The sequence below is a fragment of the Rhinolophus ferrumequinum genome, chromosome 5, assembly GCF_004115265.2.
Source record: "Rhinolophus ferrumequinum isolate MPI-CBG mRhiFer1 chromosome 5, mRhiFer1_v1.p, whole genome shotgun sequence".
Lineage (NCBI taxonomy): Eukaryota > Metazoa > Chordata > Mammalia > Chiroptera > Rhinolophidae > Rhinolophus > Rhinolophus ferrumequinum.
In genome coordinates, this window is record NC_046288.1 from 63,013,476 (window position 1) to 63,037,281 (window position 23,806).

Sequence of the window (23,806 nt, forward strand, 5' to 3'; positions counted from 1 at the left end):
ACCCAGTGGCCTCCATCAATGACACACCCAAAAAGCAAACACAGCAGGCACCAGAGCCCTGCTAAAGCTAATCCTGCTTCATAGTGTCAGCCTCTGCATCACAGCTCCTCCACTGTAGTCATGGCCAGTCCTCACAACAAATCATCCCAAAGGTTAGCTCCTCCCATTGACATGTAAACAGGAACCAAGGCTCAATTACAAAAGGAGGGCACACACAACCCATGCAAGGGACACACCTGGAGCACCTGGCACAGGTGACTAGGAAGACTGCACTACTGGGTCCTACAGGACACCTATTACATAAGGTCACTCCACTAAGACTGGAAGACAACAGCCTTACCTAATACATAAAACAAACACAGGCAGGCAGCCAAAGTAGGGAGACAAAAAAACATGTCCCAAATGGAAGAACAGACAAAACTCCAGAAAAAGAACTAAAGAAAATGAAGACAAGCAATTTATCAGGTACAGAGTTCAAAACATCGGGTATCAGGATGCTCAATGATCTCAGGAAGAACTTCAGAAAGAGATATAAAACATAAAAATGGAAATAGAAAATATAAAAAAGAACCAGTCAGGAATGAAGAATATAGTAACTGAAATAAAGAACACATTAGAGGGAATCAACAGTAGATTAGATGAAGCACAGGACTGAGTCAGCAATTTAGAAGGCAAGATAGCAGAAAACACCCAATCAGAACAGCAAAAAGAAAAAAAGATTTTTTTTTTTTTAAAAATGAGGATAGTTTAAAGGGCCTCTGGGACAAGATTAAATGTACCAACATTCACGTCTACCTTAAAGAGAAGAGAAAGGGCAAGGAATTGAAACCTATTTGAAGAAATAATGACAGGAAACTTTCCTAGCCTGATAAAAGAAATAGACATAAAAGCCCAAGCACAGAAAGTCCCAAACAAGATGAACCCAAAGAATACATCATAATTAAAACGCCAAAAATTTAAAGACAAAGAAAGAATCCTAAAAGCAGCAAGAGGAAAACACTTAGTTCCCTACAAAGGAGCTCGTATTAGACTGTCAGGTGACATCTCAACAGGAACTTCACAGGCCAGAAGGGATTGGCACAAAATATTCAAAGTGATGAAAATCAGTGATCTACAAAGAATTCTCTACCCAGCAATGCTGTCATTTAAAATGGAAGGGCAGATAATGAGCTTCCCAGACAGGAAAAAGCTAAAGTTCATCACCACCAAACCAGTATTACAAGAAATTTTAAAGGGTGTTCTTGAAGAAGGAAAAGGAGAAGGAGAAAAGAAGAAGATCAAAAATATGAATAATAAAATGGCAATAACTACATATCTATTAACAATTCCTTTAAATAAAAATGAATTAAATGCTTCGATAAAAAAACAGGGTGGCTGAATGTATAAGAAAATAAGACCCTTACAACTGCCTACAAGAGACTCACTTCAGATTGAAAGACATACACAGACTGAAAGTAATGGGATAGAAAAGGATAGTTCATGAAAATGGAAAGAAACAAACAAAAGACAAAATAAACTTTAAAACAAAGGCTATATAACAAGAGACAAAGAAGGACCCAGTAATCTCACTTCTGTGTATTTATCCGAAGAAATCCAAAAAACTACTTCAAAGGGACATGTGCATCCGTATGTTCCTTGCAGCATTATTTACTATAGCCAAGACACGGAGGCAGCCTGGTTGTCTATCAATGGATGAATGGATAAATAAGAGGTTGAACATATACACAATAGAATATTACTCAGCCGTAAAAAAGAAGGAAATTTGCCATCTGCAACAACAGATGGACCTAGAGGGTATTATGCTGAGTGCAGTAAGTCAGACAGAAAAAGACAAATACCATATAATTTCACTTATATGTGGAATCTAAAAGAATAAAATAAATGAACAAATAGAACAGAAACAAACTCATAGATACAGGGAATATTTTGTGGGTTCCCAGATGGGAGGGGTATTGAGGGATGGGTGAAAAAGGGAAGGGATTAAGACGTATAAATTTGTTGTTACAAAATAGTCGTGTGGATATAAAATATAGCATAAAGAATATAGTCAGTAATATTGTAATAACTATGTATGATGTCACATGGGTACTAGATTTATCAGGGTGAGCACCTCGTAAGTTATATAAATGTCTAATCACTGTTGTACACCTGAAACTAATATAATGTTGCATGCCAACTGTAATTGAAAAAAAAGGACAGACATAAAAGATTATATTGCATCATTCCATTTTTTATTTTTTAATTTGAAAAAAAGGTAATACTATAATTATGGCGTGGCTATGAATGGGATTTAATGCAGCTATCAAAACATTTAAAGACATTGGAAAATACTCATAATTTAATAAAAGACAGTAATATTTTTAACTGTGTATATATGACCCCATTTTAGAAAAAAAAGAAGTGTGTAAGTTGCTATGAGAAGTATCAATCAGGGTCTCAAATATAAGCACTCAAACTAAGCACTCAAATTAAGACAAATATAAGCACTCAAATATAAGCACTCAAATTAAGACAATTAGAAGAGTCTGTGTCTTAAAAGGGTAGGCAGATTTGTAGGGGAACCACAAAAGCTAGTGCGGTAATAGAGCTGTTACTACCCCAGACCTGAAGCAACAAGAGGCGGAGCAGTTCCCAACACTCAGGAGAAAGCTGTGAGAGAGGACAGGAGCAGTGGCCTTTGGGTGAGGGATACAGCCTGGCCATGGTGAACTTGAAGGCAGGAAGAAAGGGGAATAATCTGACTCACTCCCCTGCCTCCTTCCAGTCTCCTGCTGGGGCTCCATTACTCAAACCCAGCCTGAAACCAGAGGCATTGCTGATGTGGTCCATACAGGTCAGGCCACCAGACTGAGAACGAGGCACAAAGGTGGGGTGTGGGTGTGGCACACTGGACACACGAGGCATATGCCACATTTAGGAGTGAGTCCTCTGATTAGCTAAGGGAGAGGAGGCACTGAAGAGATGATCCATTTTTTTTTCTTTATATACCTTTATATATATATTTTTAATGTTGCAATAATATATATATAATTTTTTTTTTAATTCTGGGAAAAATATGCTCGACAGAGTGTGTGTGTGAAGGGATGTGTGCCTGTGAGAGTATGTATGTAAATGAGCGTGTGTGTGTGTGTGTGTGAGAGAGAGAGAGAGAGAGAGAGAGACAGAGAGAGAAAGAGAGAGAGGTGGGAGTGGGGTGTGAGAGATGGAGTGTGTTTGTGAGTGTGCATGTATGTAAAGGTATACAGGTAAAATAATATGGTGTGTTTGTGTGTCTGTGGAATGGGTATGTTAATGAGTATTTGTGCATATGAGATGTGTTGAGAGAGTTTGTGGAAGCATATATGAGAATGTATGAAGTGTGATCAAAAATTATGGTGAATGTTTAAATTTAAAAAAAAAATGTTACAGTAAAAGACACATTGCCATTAACTCCCCTCCAAATACTGCCCTTTGCTTTGAACACATGTGTCCCATCGTTCTTGCCATTTTCTGAAGCAGATCTGGAAGTCCTCTTTCGTGAGTGTCTTTAGTTGTGCTGTTGTGGCTGCCTCGATGTCCTGCATCATTTTGACTTTGGTGAAGAGCCAAAAGTCCCATAGTGTCAGATCCGGTGAATAGGGTGGATATTGACACATGGTAATGTTTTTATTCAACAGAAATTGCCATACCACAGTGATGTGTGACATGGAGCCTTTTGTTGTGATCACAAAATATGGTGAATGCTGCTGCCGAGTTCATGCAACGGAAAGGCAGGGATCTTCCATACCATAAGTGGCCCGTCGAACCTTACCAGTGTGTGACTAGTAACGGTGTGTAACTATTTTCGGTGCAGTCAGTCGGGTATGAGCTATGGTTGAGAGAAGGTGTGTTTTAAAGTGTGCCATAAATCATACTCCATCATGACAAGGCTCCGTATCACACATCACTTCTTATATATGGCAATTTCTGTCAAATAAAAGCATTACAGTGTGTCCTCATCCACCTTATTCACTGGATCTGGCACCATGTAACTGACTTCTGGCTCTTCCCCAAAGTCAAAATCATTCCAAACATGGAGGCAGCCATGACAGCACAACTAAAGACACTCACGAAAGAGGATTTCCTTAACTGCTTCAGAAAGTGGCAAGAATGATGGGATAAGTGTGTTAGAGGCAAAGGGGGGCGGGATATTTTGACAGGGATTAATGGTAGTGTGTCTTTTAATGTAATAAATTTGTTTTTATTTAAACATTCACTGTATTGTTTGATTACACCTCGTACAAGTGGATCTGAGACTGTGTGTAAGGGATGTGTGTGGGGTTGTATGTAAATAAGTGTGTTTGTATGAGAGATGGGAGTTAGTGACAGCAGATGTGTGCATATGGAGATGCACAGGTGAATGTGAGTCTGTGTTTGTGTGTGTAAAGGGTATACATGGATATGTATTCAAGGATGTACTTGTTAGAAGTGTTTGGGGGGTGTGTGGGTATGAGGGAGGGCTTCTGGGTGTATGAGGACATGGAGAGGCGGTGTGAGATGTGTGTAAATGAGTGAGAAGGAGATGAATGAGGTGACGTGTGAATGGATTTATATGTATTAGTACATGTGTACATGAGAGCACATAGGTGAGTGTGTTTGCATATGGCTATGTACATAGAACTAGAAATACTGCTTCCAGGAGAAAAGAAAAACTGGAAGAACATACACTAAAATGTTTATAATATTAATCTCTAGTGTTGGGATAAGAGGCAAATTTTATTTTCTTTACTGTTTTGTTATTTTGTAGTCAGAAAAACAATGAAGATTTCAGTCTGTTTTCTCTATTCCAAAAACACATGACAAATATTGTACCTTTCTGGAAACGTAAAAATAATAAAAGTCTTGACTAATAAATGTTTCTTAATAAGAAGGTGTTTGAAAATTGGAATCCCCCTTTTCAATATATATAACCAAATAGATATCTAAATAAGTCCCTGGTTAATTTGTGGAAGGAAATCTTGACTTAAATTTCAGAACTATACAGATGTTTAATTTTTCATAGAATTTCATTAATTTCCTGGTGTTCAATAACTGAAACTAATTGCTACAGTTGTTTGTAAGCCAAGGCCCCGATGGTTTTGCATTAATGAATTGGTAAAACTAATGTAATGTCCTATTCATATCACGTGGCTTTAGGTTTTACAAAGTCTCAGAGCTTATACACTAGATATTAACAGGAATTATCGATGATGGACAGGCCTTGGTAATTACTTTTTTTCTTTTAGTTTTGTGGGATTTTTTACTTTTTTAGAAAACAATGAGCATATAGGGCTTATGTGATAAGCTTTCTGTGAAACTGATTTAAAAATAGTTTGTTTTTTTTCTTGAGTAGGTAAAAGGGCCCTGAATTATTTCACTGATATTTCATTTCCTCTGCACTTGCCTCATTCCACTAATAATAAAATATGAGGCTTTTCCTTTTCCAGGCTACATTTCAATGAAAGAAATGTTTGTAGCAGTAAATGGCTGAAGTAGTACTCTATTTTTAACTCATTTAGAGCTTGTCTGTTTTCTTAAAATAATTTGCTATCATCAGCATCAGGTCCCTGCAGCCCAGTTTATGTGGCATTGTTACCTGTGGGCTCCACTGGATGCACACAATGAGAATTAGTTGCTTGGCATCCTGTTTTATTTTTATGTAAATAAAAGTAAACAACAAAAACAAAACAACAACATTGTTGGTGTAGATAATAATAAAAAAGGGGATTCTGTATATCATATCTTTGCTTTACACTTAGAAAACAACTTCAGCTGTTAAAATGTGAGCAGAGCACATTCCATGACAGACGCTATTAAGTTTGGCTGGACCCAAGACCATCATGTTTGCAGAATATGGCACTGAACCACGAAGGAACACTCAGACCTAGAAATGCTTTCTGTTGTCGGATTGGTGCCTCACCACTTGTCTCAAAAGCACTTCAAACAACATTGCTTGGAACCTGCTAGTACAATGTTGACAATCATAAAATCAACTCTGGCTCCTGGACCTGCATGGTGGAAAGCACTCGGGTCTCCAAGGAGAGGTAGCTGAGCAGAGGTTGCCATGGCTACAAAGGCGGTGGTGACGTCAGAGCCTGCGGTTCTCTGGGTTAGGGATAGTTACTTCCCTCACTGGTACAAAGTGGATGTCAAAAGGAAACCCTGTGAGGAACACTGTCTACTGCAGCACTCTAACAGAATATGTGTCATCACAGTGGCAGGGTTTCATCCAGTTCTTCAAAGTGGAAAAACAATTAGAAGGGTTTCCTATCAAATCAGTAAACTGTAGCAGACTTTAGAACAAGGTCTCTGGGAAATTACATGGGAGGGTATAGTTTCTAAGAGAACTTCTACCTCTGTGTAATATTTACTGCTCGGATGGAGGAGAACACACCATATCAAGCTACGTTAGAAGACGGTTGATGGAAGTAAATGAAAGCATTCTCCAGAAGCCCTCTATTCTTCAAGAGAAGCCGTCCACTGAAAGCTACACAGCAGCTGTGTTGCCCAAGTTTGGGAAAAAAGTAAAAGCACAACAGAAGGGTTACTGACACCAAAACAATATGAAAAAGTCATGGTAAAACTCGTTAATGCCACAATAGCTACATCATGAGGGTTGAGACAGCATAAAAAGCCTCATTCGATCAGTGCACTAAGAAGAACCAGCATATGTGAAGAAGAATACTTCACAGCCAGCCAGCCACAGGGAGGCCTAGTTTTCTTTCCTTCTCTTGTATAACAAGTCTCGGTTCCCATTTTATCTTCAACCTCCCAGATCTGCCCTGCCATGTACTCACTCTGGTCTTCTTTTGCTTTTCTCTAACAACTGGCAAATGAAGGATGTTTTTCTTATTGAAAACAAAAAAGCACTTTGAGGAAAAACTGGAAAAGACAAAAGTTGTAAGTAGCAAAGTGAAAACAATTTACCCATCATCCTGTAATCCACTAGTAAATACTAAATTTTGACAAACACCTGGTTGCTTTTGCCTCAGTGTTCCATCAGTTTGGACATCAACAACTGGCCTTTCTTGCTTGGTCAGCTTCATGGTGACACTACCAAAAGGGTAGTGCCACCCCTTCTGCTCTAATTCCTCTCCCATTAGATTGTAGGGGACAAGCAGAGTGCAGAGTGTACCTTCTCTAGTCCTCATACCTCTGGGATGGCCTTGCACTCTGAAATGAAGTAGAACTGTAACACTATGGCTTCTTAAATGAGGGACACATGAAATGGCTTTGAAAAATACAAAGGGCTTTCCCAACATATGGAAATATTTATAATGCAGTGCAGACATTGTAGTCGTTCTGTCTCATACTCTAGTTACACAATAACCAGCAAAGAAGTTACTGTATAGAACAAAACATTCCCATCATTCAAACTAAAAACAAACCAACAAACTGAATTTATGATTTAAGACTGGATACTTATTTACACTGAGTTCTAAATAAAAGGACTTTAAAATTGTTATTCTTTAAGGGCTGCAACACATGTACATTTCAATACCTCGGTTTTTAATTAGAACAATTATTTAATACAGAAGAAATTAAACAACAGAAACACCAACCCAACAAACAAACAAAAAAAACTGATGACCCTTTTTCTAGGGCCAAAAAAAAAGAGCAACCAGGCTTTACTCTGCCTTATCGAACCACTGCTGTCGTTCGGTGAACACTTTATTTTCCCACTTGAATTTGAGCTCTTCAGAAAGATCACTCCTGCCGATCTTGCGGAGATGACGAGCCAGAAGGCAAAGTTTATCCATGGAATTTGGGAGTGATTTTTTCCAGAAGCAAAGAAGTTCATGGATCTGTTCTGTGAGGTCATCTGGGTTCTTCAGTTTGATGAGCTGAATGGTGCTCCGGCGAAGAGGGAGGGATGAGTAGAGACATGTGGCGTTTTCTTCCGAGAGCTCCTCTGCCAGCCAGTAGAGCAGGTTATCCCACAGGGCTTCTGTCAGTCACACATGGAATACTCAGTGTCAGGACTCTGTCTTGGGGGCTGTGCTTACCTAACCCTCCACCCCTGTTCAGGAAATCTAAGTGCTCTCTGGTTTGGCCTCTGAGCAGGAGGAAGATTTGGGACCACCCAGCTGGACAGTTGAGAGCCTTTGAATTTCTGGGTCTTCAGAGGAAGCCACCTATGGCTGAGGGTTAGAAATGCTTCTCAAATCTTAACTTCCCTGAGATATGGAGGGCTTATTAAAAATAGTTTTTAGGCTATGTCCCTCATAGTTTAAGTAGAACTAGGATAGGGGTAAAACTTAGCATTTTTAAAAGCTCCCAGGTGATGCTGACATGGAGGTCCCCAACCATACTTTGAGTAGCACTATGTTAAAAGATATGTTTCTGTTCAAAATATACTTCTCTTAACTCGCCCTAATCTGATGCATACATTGTACCAGCAGCTATACAGTCCTCACACACACCTCCACCTACAGACACACAGAAACCAACTCACTAAATCCAGTACCCGAAGAGCAGTTCTGTGGAAGGTCCTTTACACCAACATTTCCGCTGGTGTCTGGACTATTTAGAACCACAGATAGCTCCTCTGAATGTACCCTGTATGTTCAGCATACATATCCCTCACCCTGTGACTTTTGTCTACCACTAAACTCATGATTCCATTTTTTTCTGTTATTATTTTCATCGTGTAACTCGGACCCATCACTCAGTTAACCCCTAAGCCCTAATACACCTCTCCTTCCATAGGCCAGCACTAGCCTGCCTCACCGTCACTTTCTCACCCCCGCACAAGTTCCCCTGGTCTGGTATGAACTAAGAATTCTGTGTCTGCCACTGTTTGCTCGACTGTGCTTTCCATCTACCTACTCACGCAAATTGCACCTGATATTTTACACTATGATATTACACTTTTTCTCTGGAGGCTACTCAGGAAATGGAGCCAACACACCCTTGCTCTCCATTGTCTCATGCAAACCAACATTCTGCTTCCATCATGTAGTATATTCATTTTGATGTCCACGCAACATGGGTAGGCCGTCCTCTCCCTATCTCCACCATCTATCTCTTGCCATCAGCAGGTAGCATTATCAGCAACCTGTTGATAATCAGTCATGCTACTGTCCCCATGGTCCCTTAATCTTGTCAACATCAATGACCTGTGCATGCCTCCATAATAGAAACAGACTCTTATAGCCAATTCTCATGTTTCATCATCAACTGGCATCATTCCATCTCCATGGCCTCGGGTTCTCAATATTACTGCCACCACTACCTCCTAAGCTTCCACAGCCTTTGTCCCATTGCTCCTGCTTACCATGCTTCTTGTCCCCTTCGATGCGCACAGCCATTCAGTCATCCCTACCGGGTTTCGCGTACCTCTGTACCCACGCTGCTCCTAATGACCAGCACTAGTGATGGTCTCCCGTCTCCCTTAAACTCTGTCGTCCTCTTAAGCTTTCATTGTTGTCAATTTGTCAATCCCCAATCCTACTTTACTCATGCTTCATTTAACTACTGGGCTGCCCAGGGTTATGAAACTATGCTAAATGTGATCCACAAACTCTGTCCTCATACACCATTTGAGCCCTTTAGCAGCTTACAAATCACTAAAAAATTGTTTTCTTAAATTCAATTAAAAATTTTCCACAGCAATGACCCAAATCTCTCCCACCATCATTAAGCCCCAGTCTCATGCTCATTCTGTTTCACTCAGCCCATGTCTGTTTCTCCTACTTTACCCAACGGCACTTGACCTGAGTTCTGTAACCTTGTTTTCATTCCAAAATTATTTTCTTACAAAATCTCGCTGCTCTGCCTTTACCACATTCCATCCCCCACAGTGTTTTTCATCAAGTAATTTCCCTTCACACCTGTTCCTTAATCTCCTCCTCACAACAGGTTCTTGCCACCTTCTTACATTCTCAAACCTCATTTTTCTTTGCTTCTGCTACTCTTTCAAGCTACTGGGCTATCTCTTCCCTTCCCTTACCATAATTTTTTTTTCGTTAAAGTTTATTGGGGTGACAATTGTTTGTAAAGTTACCATAAAATCTTTAATGCCTAATGTAAACTTGATGCCTCAAGTTCATCACTGCCAACTCACTCCTTAAACCCCTGTTTTGGGGTTTTGTATCCTCTTTTAAAACTCTGTTGAAGCCTTCCTTTCCAACTGTCCTGGAGCCCTCCTAATTACTACTTGTAACAACTAATTCCCAGTCTGCATCTTCTCTGATTTCACAAAGCATTGTATTCCTTCCCTTGGGTGCCATGGCCTGCCCAGATTCTCCTCTTGCCTCTCCTCCCACAAATCTCTTTCCCCTTTGCTGACTCTCTTCCTCCTGATACTGCCGAATTACTACTTCCTGTCTCAGGCATCTGCTATTTCTGTCCTCTCCCCTCAGTGAGTTCATTAACTCTTACTGCCTTAACCATCTCCTCTTTGTAAACTAGCCCTGCTCTACTATATTTTCATCCTTGGCTCTGTTTTCCTAAATTTTGGCATAGCATTTGCAATATTCATCTCTTAATTATCTTTCAGTGTATACCAAAGCCAATTCAAAATCCGTATTTCTCAATTCGAAATCAACTTTGGCCTTTCCCTGGCTCCACCTGATCCTTCATGCTCTTCACTTTCTTAGTAAATGTGACCACGCAACTGCGTAGGCTAAAACGTGTACTATTATTCAAATTTCTCAAAGCCTATTTCTTATCCCATGTACCCAAGTCCTATTCGTCCTAACTCTAAACTTATCTCAGATATTCCCCCACTTTCCAGCCTTACTGACTCCATCTTAATTGTCACCCGCCTCTCTTTTCTGGAGTATGGCAGGAACCAGGCGTCTAACTCGTATCCATGCTATCAGTCTGGACCACCTTTGTGTTCCACACGGGTGACAAAGAGAAGTCTTCAGTCTAATCTGGTCTTATTTGTTTATAAATGTCTCATAAACTATTGTCTAAACTTTTTAACTTAGCATTGAAAACTTTTGATAGTTTTCTCCTGCTCTGACCTCACCTACTATCTCCTTCCTGCAGCAGCTCAGGTGGCATTGGTCGCACAAGATCACATTGCGTAACCACCTGGGACTTCTTGGTACACGTGGGAAAGATCAGGATCCCCTGAGGTCTCTGGTGGTTGTGGCAATAATGAGAATGCTATTTTTTCAACATTAAGTTCTTCACACATTAAGAGACTTGCTGGGCTTTCATTAACTGCTGTTGTTTTGATTGGGTTTGACTTTTGGGGCAATTTTTGGGGAAGGTAGGCAGGGTGACTGGTGCTTTTTGTTTTGTTTTTGCTGTATCACCTGCTCTCTCTTTGAAAACTGTTTTATTGCCTCTGAGAGGGTATATAAGACTAAGGGTTAGTCTCTTCTAATGTGATTCAGTAAAGCCTGCACATTTCCTGTACAAATCCATAAAGGTAAGCCCTGAATGGAATGCTACGTCATGGGGCGGGGGGATCTGACACAGTAGTAGAACACACACACTTACATCTTTTGAAGACCAATAACTTGCTGCAGTAGTAACTATTAACACCACAAAATGAATTGTTTCAAAGGCTAAAATTTTTTTAAAAGTGTCAAATTCTACCCTGAAACCTGCGTCATTGTTATATAGCTGATTTATGCATAACTATAATCAAATATCACAGGTTTCCTTTGTGGTTTCATACCAATATGCCTCCATTTAAAGTCTGTTGCCCTCAAGTATAGATTCGAACTGACCACACTTTAAGATTTACAATTTAGGAGTCAACATTTCAGAACAAACTGTAGTGGCCTATTTACCAAACTGAGCAATTACTAATTATCTTAGCAAAATAACACTTAGTAGGGTTCATAGTTCTTGTAGGTTTTAACAGAATTATGTGTACATTCGAGTATGTTTTGGTCTATACGTGCATGACTTCCAAAGGAAAACTCATTTATTAGGCTGGATAAATCTAATGGTTGTTTAATTGTAAAATTCTCTATTTTTTTTCTTTTTTATAAAGAGGATTCACATAAAATATAAGAGGAAAAAAGTTCTGTTGTAATGAGGACACGGTAAATGTTTGTTACCTCGAGGGTCTGCAGAAATTCTTTTGGTACTCTGTGGACGGTGGATTAATTTTTCATGCTGTTGAGAAAAAGAATATAGAATAAATAAAAGAAATCATTAATTTGCCAACAAACTACAAAGGAAAATCTATTTGAACCTAACCCTGATTTGAAAGAAGTACTGAATTACATACCTGGCAAAAATTAGATTGCACATTTGTGCATGCGTGCTCAACAATTGCTTTCCTAAGAAAACGCAAAATATATTAACCCAAATCTTTCAGAAAACTTAAATTTAAGAATACACATTTAAATATTATCATAGCAGTCACATTATCTGTGAGTAAACATGCTTCCAACTGAAATTTAAAACTATTATAACCAGCAAAAACAGAGCAAGCTCCGCTGATGCTACAAACATAGTTTTTAGAAAAGCCCTCAAGGGGAAAGTACTTGCTTCTACACTCAGCAGGAAACTGGGCACCTAAGGGGCCCCAAAACATTAGTTTTTGTGAATAAATGAATGCATCCATGTGCATGCATGATGCTGAAAATAATCAAGTCTTTGAGCATATATTATTCTAACACCAGTATTTTTATCAAGACGTAATCAAATATATAATCATAATTTTTCTGCACTGTCTGCAGAACAATTTGTTTTCAGTTAATATGGGGCCATTGGAAAGAATACAGGAGATGAAGTAAAAACATCTGGGTTTGGAAACTTGTTCAGTGCTCTGGACAATTTATTTATCTTCTCCATTTCAGCTTTTATTAAGCACACACACACACACACACACACACACACACACAACAAAAACCTGTACACAACTGTTCATAGCAGCTTTACATGTAATAGCCAAAAATGTAAACAACTAAAATGTTCTGCAATAGGTGAACAAAGTATTCTATATCCACACTGTGGGAAACTATTCTGTAGCAAAAAGCAAAAATCATTAATACCTGCAACAACTTGCATGGACCTCAGGGAATTATGGGGAGTGAAAACTTACAGTTTCAAAAGGCGTATGTAGTGGATTGAGCCTGGGACGAGGGCTACACATTGCATCTTTTCTTTATATAAGTAATGCACCCGCCCCCACCCCGTCATTCTTTGTTCAGAGGTATCTCATAGCATATGGAGGTATTAAAAATGATTAAAGTGTTTAAATATATGTATTTTCTTCACATGCATGAAAATGCAAGCCAAGTCCTTTGTCTGGTAGCATAACCATAGAAGCGGGGGATATGGCAGCAACAGCATGGGGAAATTTCTGGTTCCTTCAGTCTCCCAGGCACCATGCCGGTCTCCCACAGGGCCTCTTCATCTGGGATTATCAATGACCCCTTCTCTTTCCCTTCCTTTTTCTTTTATTGCATGATTTTTGCCTTTCACGCTCCCTTTTACGTCTCACTGATGCTCAGGTTCAGCTCCAAGCCAAACAGGGAAGCTTTTGCCTGTCCTGTGTAGTGTCCCCTCCCACAGATTCCCTGTGTCTACATGACGTTTCCTGGGTGCCTTCCTCGGTGGGACGGGCTCTAATTATTCCCTACTATTCTCTTGTCCTTCTTCCAATCAAAAGGTGCTATCCTGTTGTATCTTCTCAGATTCTACTATTTGCTAAAGGAAGATTTGTTATTTCTCTCAGGTAACCTGCTTTTATGTTAATCCCATGATTTCACACACGTTTTGAAATGCTAAGTGGAAATGATGACACAAAGTTATAATATCTTTCAATCCTGTAGTAGGGTTTCCAGGTGGGAATTCCCGCCCATTCTCACGAATTCTTTTCACTTTTCCGTTCCCGAATCCCGAGAAAAGTTGGTCTGGTCGGGAAATCAGGAAAATTGGCTCCTTGAACCCAGTGATACCCACAATAGGACATAAATGTACTACTCACAATGTATCTCTTAGACATTTTTCCTATTTATCGCTATGGTTTCCAGGCAGGAATGGATGTGAATTTTTTTTTGCTTTTCCATTCCCAAAACCCGAGAAAACGTGGTCAGGAAATCGGGAAAATTGGCTCCTTGAAGCTAGGTGGTTGGTAGTATCGGCCGTCACTTGGTGGAAACGATTCATCGTGGAGAACAGAAAACAGTTTATATCTTGGGACTCGAGAACAGGAAAGAAAAAAAATAATTCCTGACAACGGGCAGGAATTCCCACCCAGAAACCCTATCCTGTAGCTGTATCCTATTTTAAATTGTAACTTGGGTGCTCCCTAATTTCAAGGGCACCCACAATAAAACTATTGCCATTTAGCAGACATAGAAATAATAAGTGGTAGAGTTTTCCTCCTTAATTTCTACTTGCCTGCTCCTTTTTTGGTGTCTACTGTAGAACGGGTTGCTGTGTAGTCACATGCTAAGGACCTTCTGACACTTGAAACACCATCTAACCTGGGTGCCACGTAGCATTACAGTGAAACGTCAGTGCAGTACAACCACCACCAGCAAAATATGTCATGCTGATGTTATTATTTTTTTCATCATTTACCCTAAGGCACTTCTGCATGAAGAGAATTTCACAAGTAACCATTATAATATCATGTAGCAACAACTCCCTCATGCAGCCATAACCCCCACATTCTTCCTACCCCCACACACTCACTGTAGATGTGTCTGGTAAACAGATCATCTATTTTGTAGTTAGAAGGTATACAAGTGAAATGGTATGAATAATAATACATAAAGGAAGGATATACAGTCAGTACATTTCTGTGTATCTTTAGCATGGATTTTACCAGATGCTATGACTCAGTACCGGTTTGCACTGCTTACTCTACTCTTATTTGTTTTGCATGGAGGCCTCTTCAGCTAAACAATAGTTGCCGTTTGCTTAATTCGAGTTCATTTATTGCATCATAATAGTAAACTATATATTTTCAGTCTTTATAATGTACAATGCCTATAGAAGTCTTACTGGCTTTAGAGATCAAAATCACTGTAACAGATATGTCGTATGCCTCTGATGGACTTGGCTGAAGAAAGAATTTCTGAACTTGAAGATATCTCAATAGAAACCTCAAATCTGAAAAGCAAAGAAAAAACAAGAGAAAAACAGAACACACAAGAACTGTGGAAATACTACATATGTGTAATAGGAGTTCCAGCAAGAGAAGAAACAGAAGAAAAATTGAAGTAATGAGTGAGAATTTCCCAAAATTAATGTCAGATGTTAAACCACAGATCCAGGAAGCTCAGACTATATAGCAGAATAAATGCCACGAATTGGGCTAGACGTGTAACTATATTACTGTATTTTGCCATGTGTAATGCACTCCTATGTATACTGCACACCCACAGTTTGTCCCAAACTTTCAGGGGGAAAAATATTTTGTTTTAATTTTTTAATTCAAAATTTTATTTGATTACATTTAGGTTCTTGTTTTTTTTTGTATTATAAAGGAATTTTAGCATTTATCTTTTTAACATATTATGGTACAAGAAATTTTATGTAACAAATAATTACAAAACACAAGAACAGATACAAGGTACAAGAAATTTTATGTACCGGTAACAAATTTACTATATTTACTCATCATCGAAGACCAAGAACTCTTCGTTGTTGCAAGTTTGTCATTAAGTTCAACAAAACCAGTTATTGTGTTTCAGGGTATTATTTTGCTATGGGTATCATTATTGATTTCTAGAGTTACACGTTTAACTCATAACTATAAATAAAAGAATTAAAAACATATGTATATACAGATGTGGAATTAGTACTACCCATGTATAATGCACATCCTTATTTTTCCCTCACAAATTTGGGCAAAAAATGCACATTATACACAGCAAAGTATGGTGTTTCATTTCAACCCCCTACCAGTAGTTTGAAGTATGGTCATCTCCTTTTCACAGAAGTAACTTCTCCAATGTAACATGGAACTAATCTTGAAACTCAGTTCTGCCTAAAGCCCTAACTTAAATAATAAATAATCTTGCCTTCAGGTAATATTAGATACTAGTTTTTTTATTATTTACCACATACCACTAATTACTCTAACAACTTAAAGTATATTATATAACCTTGGGGGAGTCTAGTATATCTACAGCCTTATGAGGTAGTTGTTATGCCTACTTTACAAGTGAGAAAACTGAAATTTAAAGAGGTAAGATAATTTGACCAAAAATACACACTAATAACAGATATAACATTTAAATTAACACTTATAAGACTACAAATCCCTTATTTATAACCTCTAAGTTAAAACGTGTATGTAAAATGAAGGTCGTAAAGCAAGACTTTCACTCAGCCATTTCAGTACCTCTTGTACTATATTCACCATTCACATATGTCAACTTTACTGCTCCAAACTTGGAGCCAGTATTATACGAAGGAAAAGAGCTCAACTTCTAACCATATTACTTATTAACCTTGTGATCTTAAAGTGTTCCCTTTATGCCTTGCTTCCTCATTTATAAAATGGGCATCATAGCAGTAGCTGCTTCACAGTGCCATTGAAGGAAGCGTTGTAACATAGAGAAGGGTATTTTATGTCGCAAGTCTGTATTTACGAATCCTGCATCCACAGATTTAACCAACCGAGTGTCAAAAATATATTTTTTTAAAATGTTACATCATTGCTGACCTGGACCATGTAGTTAGGCCTATGATGGTTGTGTTTGTACTGAACATGTACAGTCTGGTTTTTTTTTCTCATCATTTGTCCCTAAAGAATACAGTATAACAACTATTTATATTGCAGTTACATTGTATTAGGTGTAATATGATGATTTAACCTACAGGCAAGGGAGGGTGTAAGTAAGTTATATGCAAATACTACATCATTTTACAGAAGGGACTTGAGCATTCTGGGATTTTGGTATCCACAGGGGTTCTGGAAACAATCCCCCAGGATACCCAGGGATAACTGTAATAGGGCTCAAAATAACAGCTATTATTAGTTAATGTTTTTCTTTAAAATGTCTTATTTTATCTACACAAATATATATTTTTAAAAGAAACTCCTATTTCAGTCATTAATGGAAATACAATTTATCTTGCATAAACACATGGGGACTTTAAAAATAAATACAATTAAAACAATATTTTTAAATTCTGCCAAGTAAAGGACTATGAGCCCGAGAGCTGTTTTTGCTTGTTAACAGGGGAGCTTTGCAAGTGTTAGAAAGATGTGAAAACATGCTTACACTAAACTGAGATCTACTCAAAGGATCAGAGAAAGGATTAAAAAGATAACTTCCTCCATTTTATTTAAAGCAGGTATGTTATTGCCCAAAACAAAAACAAAAAACCACTTGCAATTCCAAAATATGGGAAAAATATAATTGAACAGCTACTTTTACTTGATGAGAATCCTATCTTTTACTATCTTTTACTGCATGGACAGTATTTTTGTTTGTTTTCCTATGTGCTTGTGGCTGTAGTTTATTTTTATTCTTTTAAAACCACAGAGAACACTTTCAGGGCATGTGAGTAATAAGTCATCAACAAACAGCAAGGTACAAGAACTCATAACCTAAGCCAGAGAAAGCTGGACTTCTATCACGTTAAAGGGATGGCTGTCATCTTTGCTGTGAAAATGAGCAGCTATGAGTGATGTCACTATGTGGACAGAACAGAGGAACTTCTTAGGTTGTTCAAAAGTGACTATGCATTTAAAACCAAGATGATAGAGAAAGTCTGCTTCTGCCCCAGGAGCTGAAAGATACCGGGTAACAAAGGAAACCACTATCCACGGCTCTGGCAGGTCTATTCCAAAGCTCAGTTTCAGCAAAAGGTATAACCACTCTGACTCTCTGAATGATCTAGATTTGCCAAACACTCTGAAGGGACAAAGGATACGAGAAGCAATAAGACACGGTGTAAAAGGTGGCAGACATAAGTAAGGATCTGACTTGCTCAAGGGATAGGAGGAGGAGGAACTTTGCCCTGTGAAGTCATGCAGGTTGAGGCAAGCTATCTAAACTCTCTTACTAAACTATCTACCTTGTGAAACAGAGATGATAGTTCGTACCTTTGAAGTATGCTATGAGGGTAGATTGAGATAATGTCTGTAAAGGATTCAACCTACACTGAGAATTCAACAAATGGTGGCAGAGACACACAAACCAAATGCAATGTGTGGGCATTTTTAGGACCTTGTTTTTGAACAAATGAACCATTAAAAAATAAAAAAAAACAAGTATGTGGTATACAACATGTCTGGGTAGTAGATACCATTAAGTAATAACTGCTAATTTTATTGGCTGTAGTAATGGTGTTGTGGGTGTGTTTTTTGTTTGTTTAAGTTCTTACCTCTTCAAGAATTATTTATAAGTACAGTGATATAATAGCTATGATTTGCTTTAAAATACTCAAACAAACAAAACCCAGGGTTATTAGATTGAAACAAGAATGGCAGAAAATGGAGGTGATTGGTCTGTGTAGGTTCATTGTATATTTTCTCTATATTTTGTGCCTTTGAATATTTATACACACACACACACACACACACACACACACATACACATGCTTTTAAAATAAATAAAATAGACCAGGATCAGTCAATAAATATCCTGTTGTTGTTTTCATCATGGGTATTATTATAATTGCACACTCGGTATAGAACTTCCTGACGACTTAGACAGAAATGCTTGGCCCACACAATAAAAGGAAGTGCTTCTACACAGAAAGATGAGAAAACCAGCATAAACCTTCAGAGAAGTTAGATTACTGTGGGATAAAATAAGAACCAAGTTTAGAACAAGAAGAACTGACCCGCAGTCATCTCACTTGGAGATAAATCTGGAAATTAAGTTTTTTGGAAATGAAATCAGGCGGCTACCAATTCCTGGAATAATGAAGATCTACATCTTTGTTTAGCTCGGATCTTTCTTGGTTTTAAACCCATACAGAAAAACTGACATTTTGATTCTTCAATATTTTTTCAGTTGCTTCTTTTATGATCTTTTTGAAACCTTCACTCTGATTATGGCTTTGTCAAGCGAAAGGGATTAAATATCTCTCAGCCTTTGAAGAAGTTTGTCACAAAAGGAGAAAATTTTAGGTCTCTGGTAACCAGATAGAAGAATTCAAGAAACTTCAACTGCTCTAAAGAGCTGGGCCAGATAGAAGAAAGGGGCTGTGAGGGATGGCTGCGGATATTAAGTGAGCAAGAATCTGGATAATTCAGGACATATACGAGCATGGAGTCAGTAAAGACAATTTGTCAAAAGCAGTCTGGAATGGATAAATCTAAGTTCTAAATTCATGTCTCCAGTTTCATTTCTTATCTAACAAACGGGAAAGCAGTAGATATACTACATGAGGTTGCAGTAAGGAGATTAAGTGACATAAACTATAGACAGTACTTAAGCATGTCTGGAATTTAAGAAGCAGTCCTTAGTGCTAACTACCGTTAATATGCTTAAAATTTTGCTCATTATGCCAAGCAACTCTGGCAAAGGCAGATGCCTTTGATCCATAAATGTAGCTATGTGGGCGATACTATTGATTTTAAAAGCAGCTCAACAAATCAAAAATACAACACTGTTAGAACTTGCATAAATGTCCACATCCTCTCTTTATTGTTCCACTTTTAAATTATAATCCCAACAAGTTTTTGTGAATCCTGAAGACCTGTCAAGGTACCTATTCAACTCGGAATATACTCTTTCTAGAATATTCAAACTTTTTTTTTTTTTTTTAATTTCCTGAGGTTCTGTTTTATTTTGCTTTATTTTTTTGGCTTATAGGCAAGCATAGGCTTTTGAACAGAAGCAGTGTGACATGAATGTTGCTCGGAAAGGACTGGACTGCCACTTCTTCCTCCCAGGTCTTACCACAGTGTGTGTGATCCCCATGTGAGTCATTCCTTTGAAGGCATGAAAAGCTTCCGATAAATGTAGCTGTTAGTTGGGGAAGGATACAGGTAAAGCTTGTGTCGGCTGTTGTCTCCACCTTCAACTGCTTTATCAATTTCCCCAGCATGCATTCATTTATTAATTAAATCATCCAAACAATTATTGAATGCATACTAGGAGATGGGATTATACAAATCAGCTGCACTCCCAGCCCTGAGGAACTCAGTCACAAAAGGGGACAGTAGGTATAACAGTTCGGAGCGCCTCCATTGGAATCAGTCAAACCTGGGTTCACACGGCAGCTTTACCATTCTCTCGCCCGTTCCCCTTGAGCAAACCTCTCCTCTCTGTGCCTCAATTTCTTTAACCGTCTACCTTTTCAGTAAATAGTTAATATGTGGAAATGCTTTATCGAGTTACGAGCAGGGAATCACTTAATGAATATTAGTTATGATTATCATGACCATGATTATATAAATAAAAATTATTATAACAGACCCTACAATAATATATAGTCAAAGTGCTGTGACTGTAGTTATAGTGTAATACCTAATTCTGCCTGAATACTTCAAAGTATTCTTTACTGAATACTACATACTAAAAAGATGACATAGACCTAAGTGTGGTGTCAATGCTGTCACAAGAGCAGTTGTGGAGTCTCTGAGGCAGATAAGACCATAACGTGTAAAAGAAGTGAGACCTTACGTGGAACTGGAGCAAAGATGCTAGTCCAGTAAATGTAACATGAAGGGGTTGTGGGTGTAAAATATGGGGGTTTGTGAAGGACCTTATCACAGGTAAATGGCTTGGACTGTGATCAATTGTGCGAATTGAGAAGTCTTAGAAGAGTGATAAAATCCTATTTGTTTCAGACAAAACCACCCTGTCAGTTGTGTGGCCTAGACTTAAAAGGGAGCTGGTGATGGGCCTTCAACAAGAATGTAGAAGTCATCCATTTAGGGGGAGAGAGATGAAATGCAAGTTTAAACACAACTGCAAAGTAAATTCCATGCAGCACAATGTATCCAAGGACCGTAGCTCAAACCGGTGTGCAGGGAGCCACCCTAAGATGCGCCCTCTCCACGTCGTCTATCTCCCAATGTCCTCCGAACCCCTGTACACAGTTACCCTACCACCAAGTCCAGTTGGCCCCAAGTCCTAAATCTCTCACCAACACTGTTCTCCACTTGCTGTTCTTTCTGCCTTGGTCTTACACCAGGCCATCACCATTCCTTCCATGGACTACTTTATTAGACCTTTATTCTACTGTTCTTAAGCTCATCTCTCTCTAATTTTTCCTTATAGGCTGTCACAATGATGTTGCTAACAAAATTTGACCATGTTACCTTCCTGGTCAAAATTTTCCAATGGCTTGCCATTAATGATAGGATAAAATGTAAGCTTAATTATAAACTAACTAGATACCTACTTTTCCAGCCTCAGTTATGGTCATATTCATTCCAAGAATACCAGTGGCCGAGAGAATTTTTTGTTTGTTTACTCATATGCTAAGTAAGGATCTCTGGTTTGAATCTCTACCTTGCACATGATCTCTGTCTCATGATATCAGTCACATTCTTTCGACAAATTTTGACAGAAAGCCCCACCTGTAACAATTTCACAGAGACATTTGGTTGATCTAAACAAGACATTCAAAGCCCTCCATAATCTTTTCCTATCGTATTTTCAATATGATTTGTTCCAAATCTACTCAAGCCATACAGGTCTATTCATTGTCCTTTCTTGAAACAGCTGTACTTTGCTACCTCAAAGTTTCAACTCATGCCATCCCTTTTGTGTGGAATACACCGCTTCTTTCTCTCTTCCTCTCCAGAACTTAAATATTCTCTACACCTATCTTGTTCTGTGACATGTCCCAAGGTCATCTCAGCCCACAGGAATCACTCCCTTCTCTGTAATGGACTAGCACTTACCATCTCGGTCATCCATTTGCAATTAATCATCAGGTTCTGTCTTGCTATATTACTGTATTATTGTATTATCTTTTGCATTGTTTCATAACTTTTAAAATGTTTATGCTTTATTTCCTGAAATGGATTGTAATTTCCTTGAAAGTTAAGACTTTGACCTATAATACTATATTTTTTAGGACCTGCATCATATCTCATATATAGTAGGCATTTAATTAGGATTTGTTAATTGACATGTTGACAGATCAATCTACCAAAAAAAAAAAAAAAAGGTGGTTGGAATTCATGAACTAGAACATTTTTTGAATTAATGAATATCATTTTTCTTTAAATGTTGTAGGTTTAAGAGAATAAAAGTTATTGCCAACTACTTTTTTACTGTTTTCTCAGACAGAATATATGTACTTCCTTTGTAAAAGAATTACTGAAAGCCACGTGACAATAGTGCCCAATTCCTGGTTTAGTTATACTGCTCACGGAGCAGAAAAAAAGTTCCCTTTTATGGATAGAGGGTAAAGGAGGGAGAAGAAGAAGGAGGAAGAGGTGAAGGGAGGGGAAGGGGAAGAGATGGTGGGGAGAAGATGAGGGGAGGGGAGAGGGGAAAGGGAAGGGGAGGGAGAAGATAACCGGGAACGAGGGGTGAAAAGAGAAGGGAAAGATTCTCTTCTGATTAAACTGATGGGTGAAACACTTCCTAAAAAAGAATAAGGATCCTATTTCTAACTAAACCAGTTTGGCTCATTTTCTCCCTTTCACATCTCCTGTACAATATAAAGTTGATATTTCAGTGACATGTTCAAAACTGTGTTTTTGAAGGTCATTCTGACAGCTTAGAGGAAGATTAGACTGCAGAAATAGAGGGCTTCGAGTTAGAGCCAAGGAGAGCCAGAATTGAAACACTGGAAAGGGTGATAAGGCTTTTAAAACTTTCACAGTTTAAAGAAAAAAAAATGACATTCTAACTCTACTTACCAAGATTCTTGTGACTTTCCTCTATAATTGGTAGGGGGTGAAGCATGAAGCAGCATAAATTATTGGAATTAACTCTAGTGTACAAAACATGAAACTAAGTCACAGAAAAGTTTAAAATCACCATTAAGTTCACTATTCCCCCTACACACACACGCGCGCGCACACACACACACACACACACACACACACAATTCCTCTTACAGGCTTTTTTTAAGTATATGGTTTTTCTAATCTGCTTTCTTAATAACTAGCAACAGGGTAATAAATCCCATTTTATTCCTGAAACTTAAGATAATTTTGTAAATTGTTACAACTGAAAACTCTAAGTAGAATTGAAGTGCCTGCAAATGTTAAAAAAAAAAAAATCATTAGCTTGGAATCTTCTCGTTAATTTATTCAAGATTGTTTTTTAGTATTTCATATAATTAAGAAAAAAAGATCACATAGAAGAAAAAGTCACCCCTGGATGGGCAGGGAGACGGCAATGCAAGTCCCGAAGTGGTGAGAAAGTAGCGATTGTGACTAACTGAATGTTTCACCAACCTCTGCATACTTCCTTCCTTTAATGCGACAACCTATTTAATGTGGTGAAAAAGTAAGTGTTGATGCAGTATCATTATTTACTAGAAATCACATGTCATGAGTTCAGTTTAAACAAACAAAAAAAAAAAGAGGAAGTTCAGGCAAAGCAAAACTTGGGTCAACGGATGGCTTACGTAAATATGTAGGTTAGGTATGACTGGGAAAGTGCAGCCTCAAGCAGACTCCTGTAGACACAGCCACCAGAACTGGAGGCCTCGTCTCCTTCAAAGCAAAGCCTCAAAGCAGACAGGAAGCGTAAAAGACAGTCACACTCAAGGGCAAATGACCAAATGGCATAAAGAGTTCCCTATGTGACGTTATTTCAGAAGCATACACACACACCACTTCCTTTCACCTAAATAAAAGCTTTCAGAGTTTGGAAACTTGCTTTGTTTCAGTCAAAGCACAAATAGACATAATGTGAACTGAGGTTACTTAAATATTTGGCAAAAAGAGGACATTAGAAGCACAACTTAGAAAAATTTAGAGACAACTCATGTTTCTTTT

The 23,806-nt window shown here is 38.3% G+C and overlaps 1 protein-coding gene and 1 pseudogene across 1 annotated transcript in view; one reads left to right on the top strand and one right to left on the bottom strand.

Moving 5' to 3' along the window:
- Positions 1 to 6,028: 6,028 nt before the first annotated feature.
- Positions 6,029 to 6,610, top strand: LOC117021921 (protein Abitram-like; annotated as a pseudogene).
- Positions 6,061 to 23,806, bottom strand: part of DTHD1 (death domain containing 1) — a 59,010-nt gene continuing 41,264 nt past the window's right edge. Inside the window, exons 9-10 of the mRNA XM_033105312.1 lie at positions 12,024 to 12,081; positions 6,061 to 7,945 (exon numbers count right to left, since the gene is read on the bottom strand). Of these exons, the coding sequence (XP_032961203.1) occupies positions 7,626 to 7,945; positions 12,024 to 12,081 (378 nt within the window). The 3' untranslated portion in view covers positions 6,061 to 7,625. The remainder of the gene's footprint in view (positions 7,946 to 12,023; positions 12,082 to 23,806) is intronic.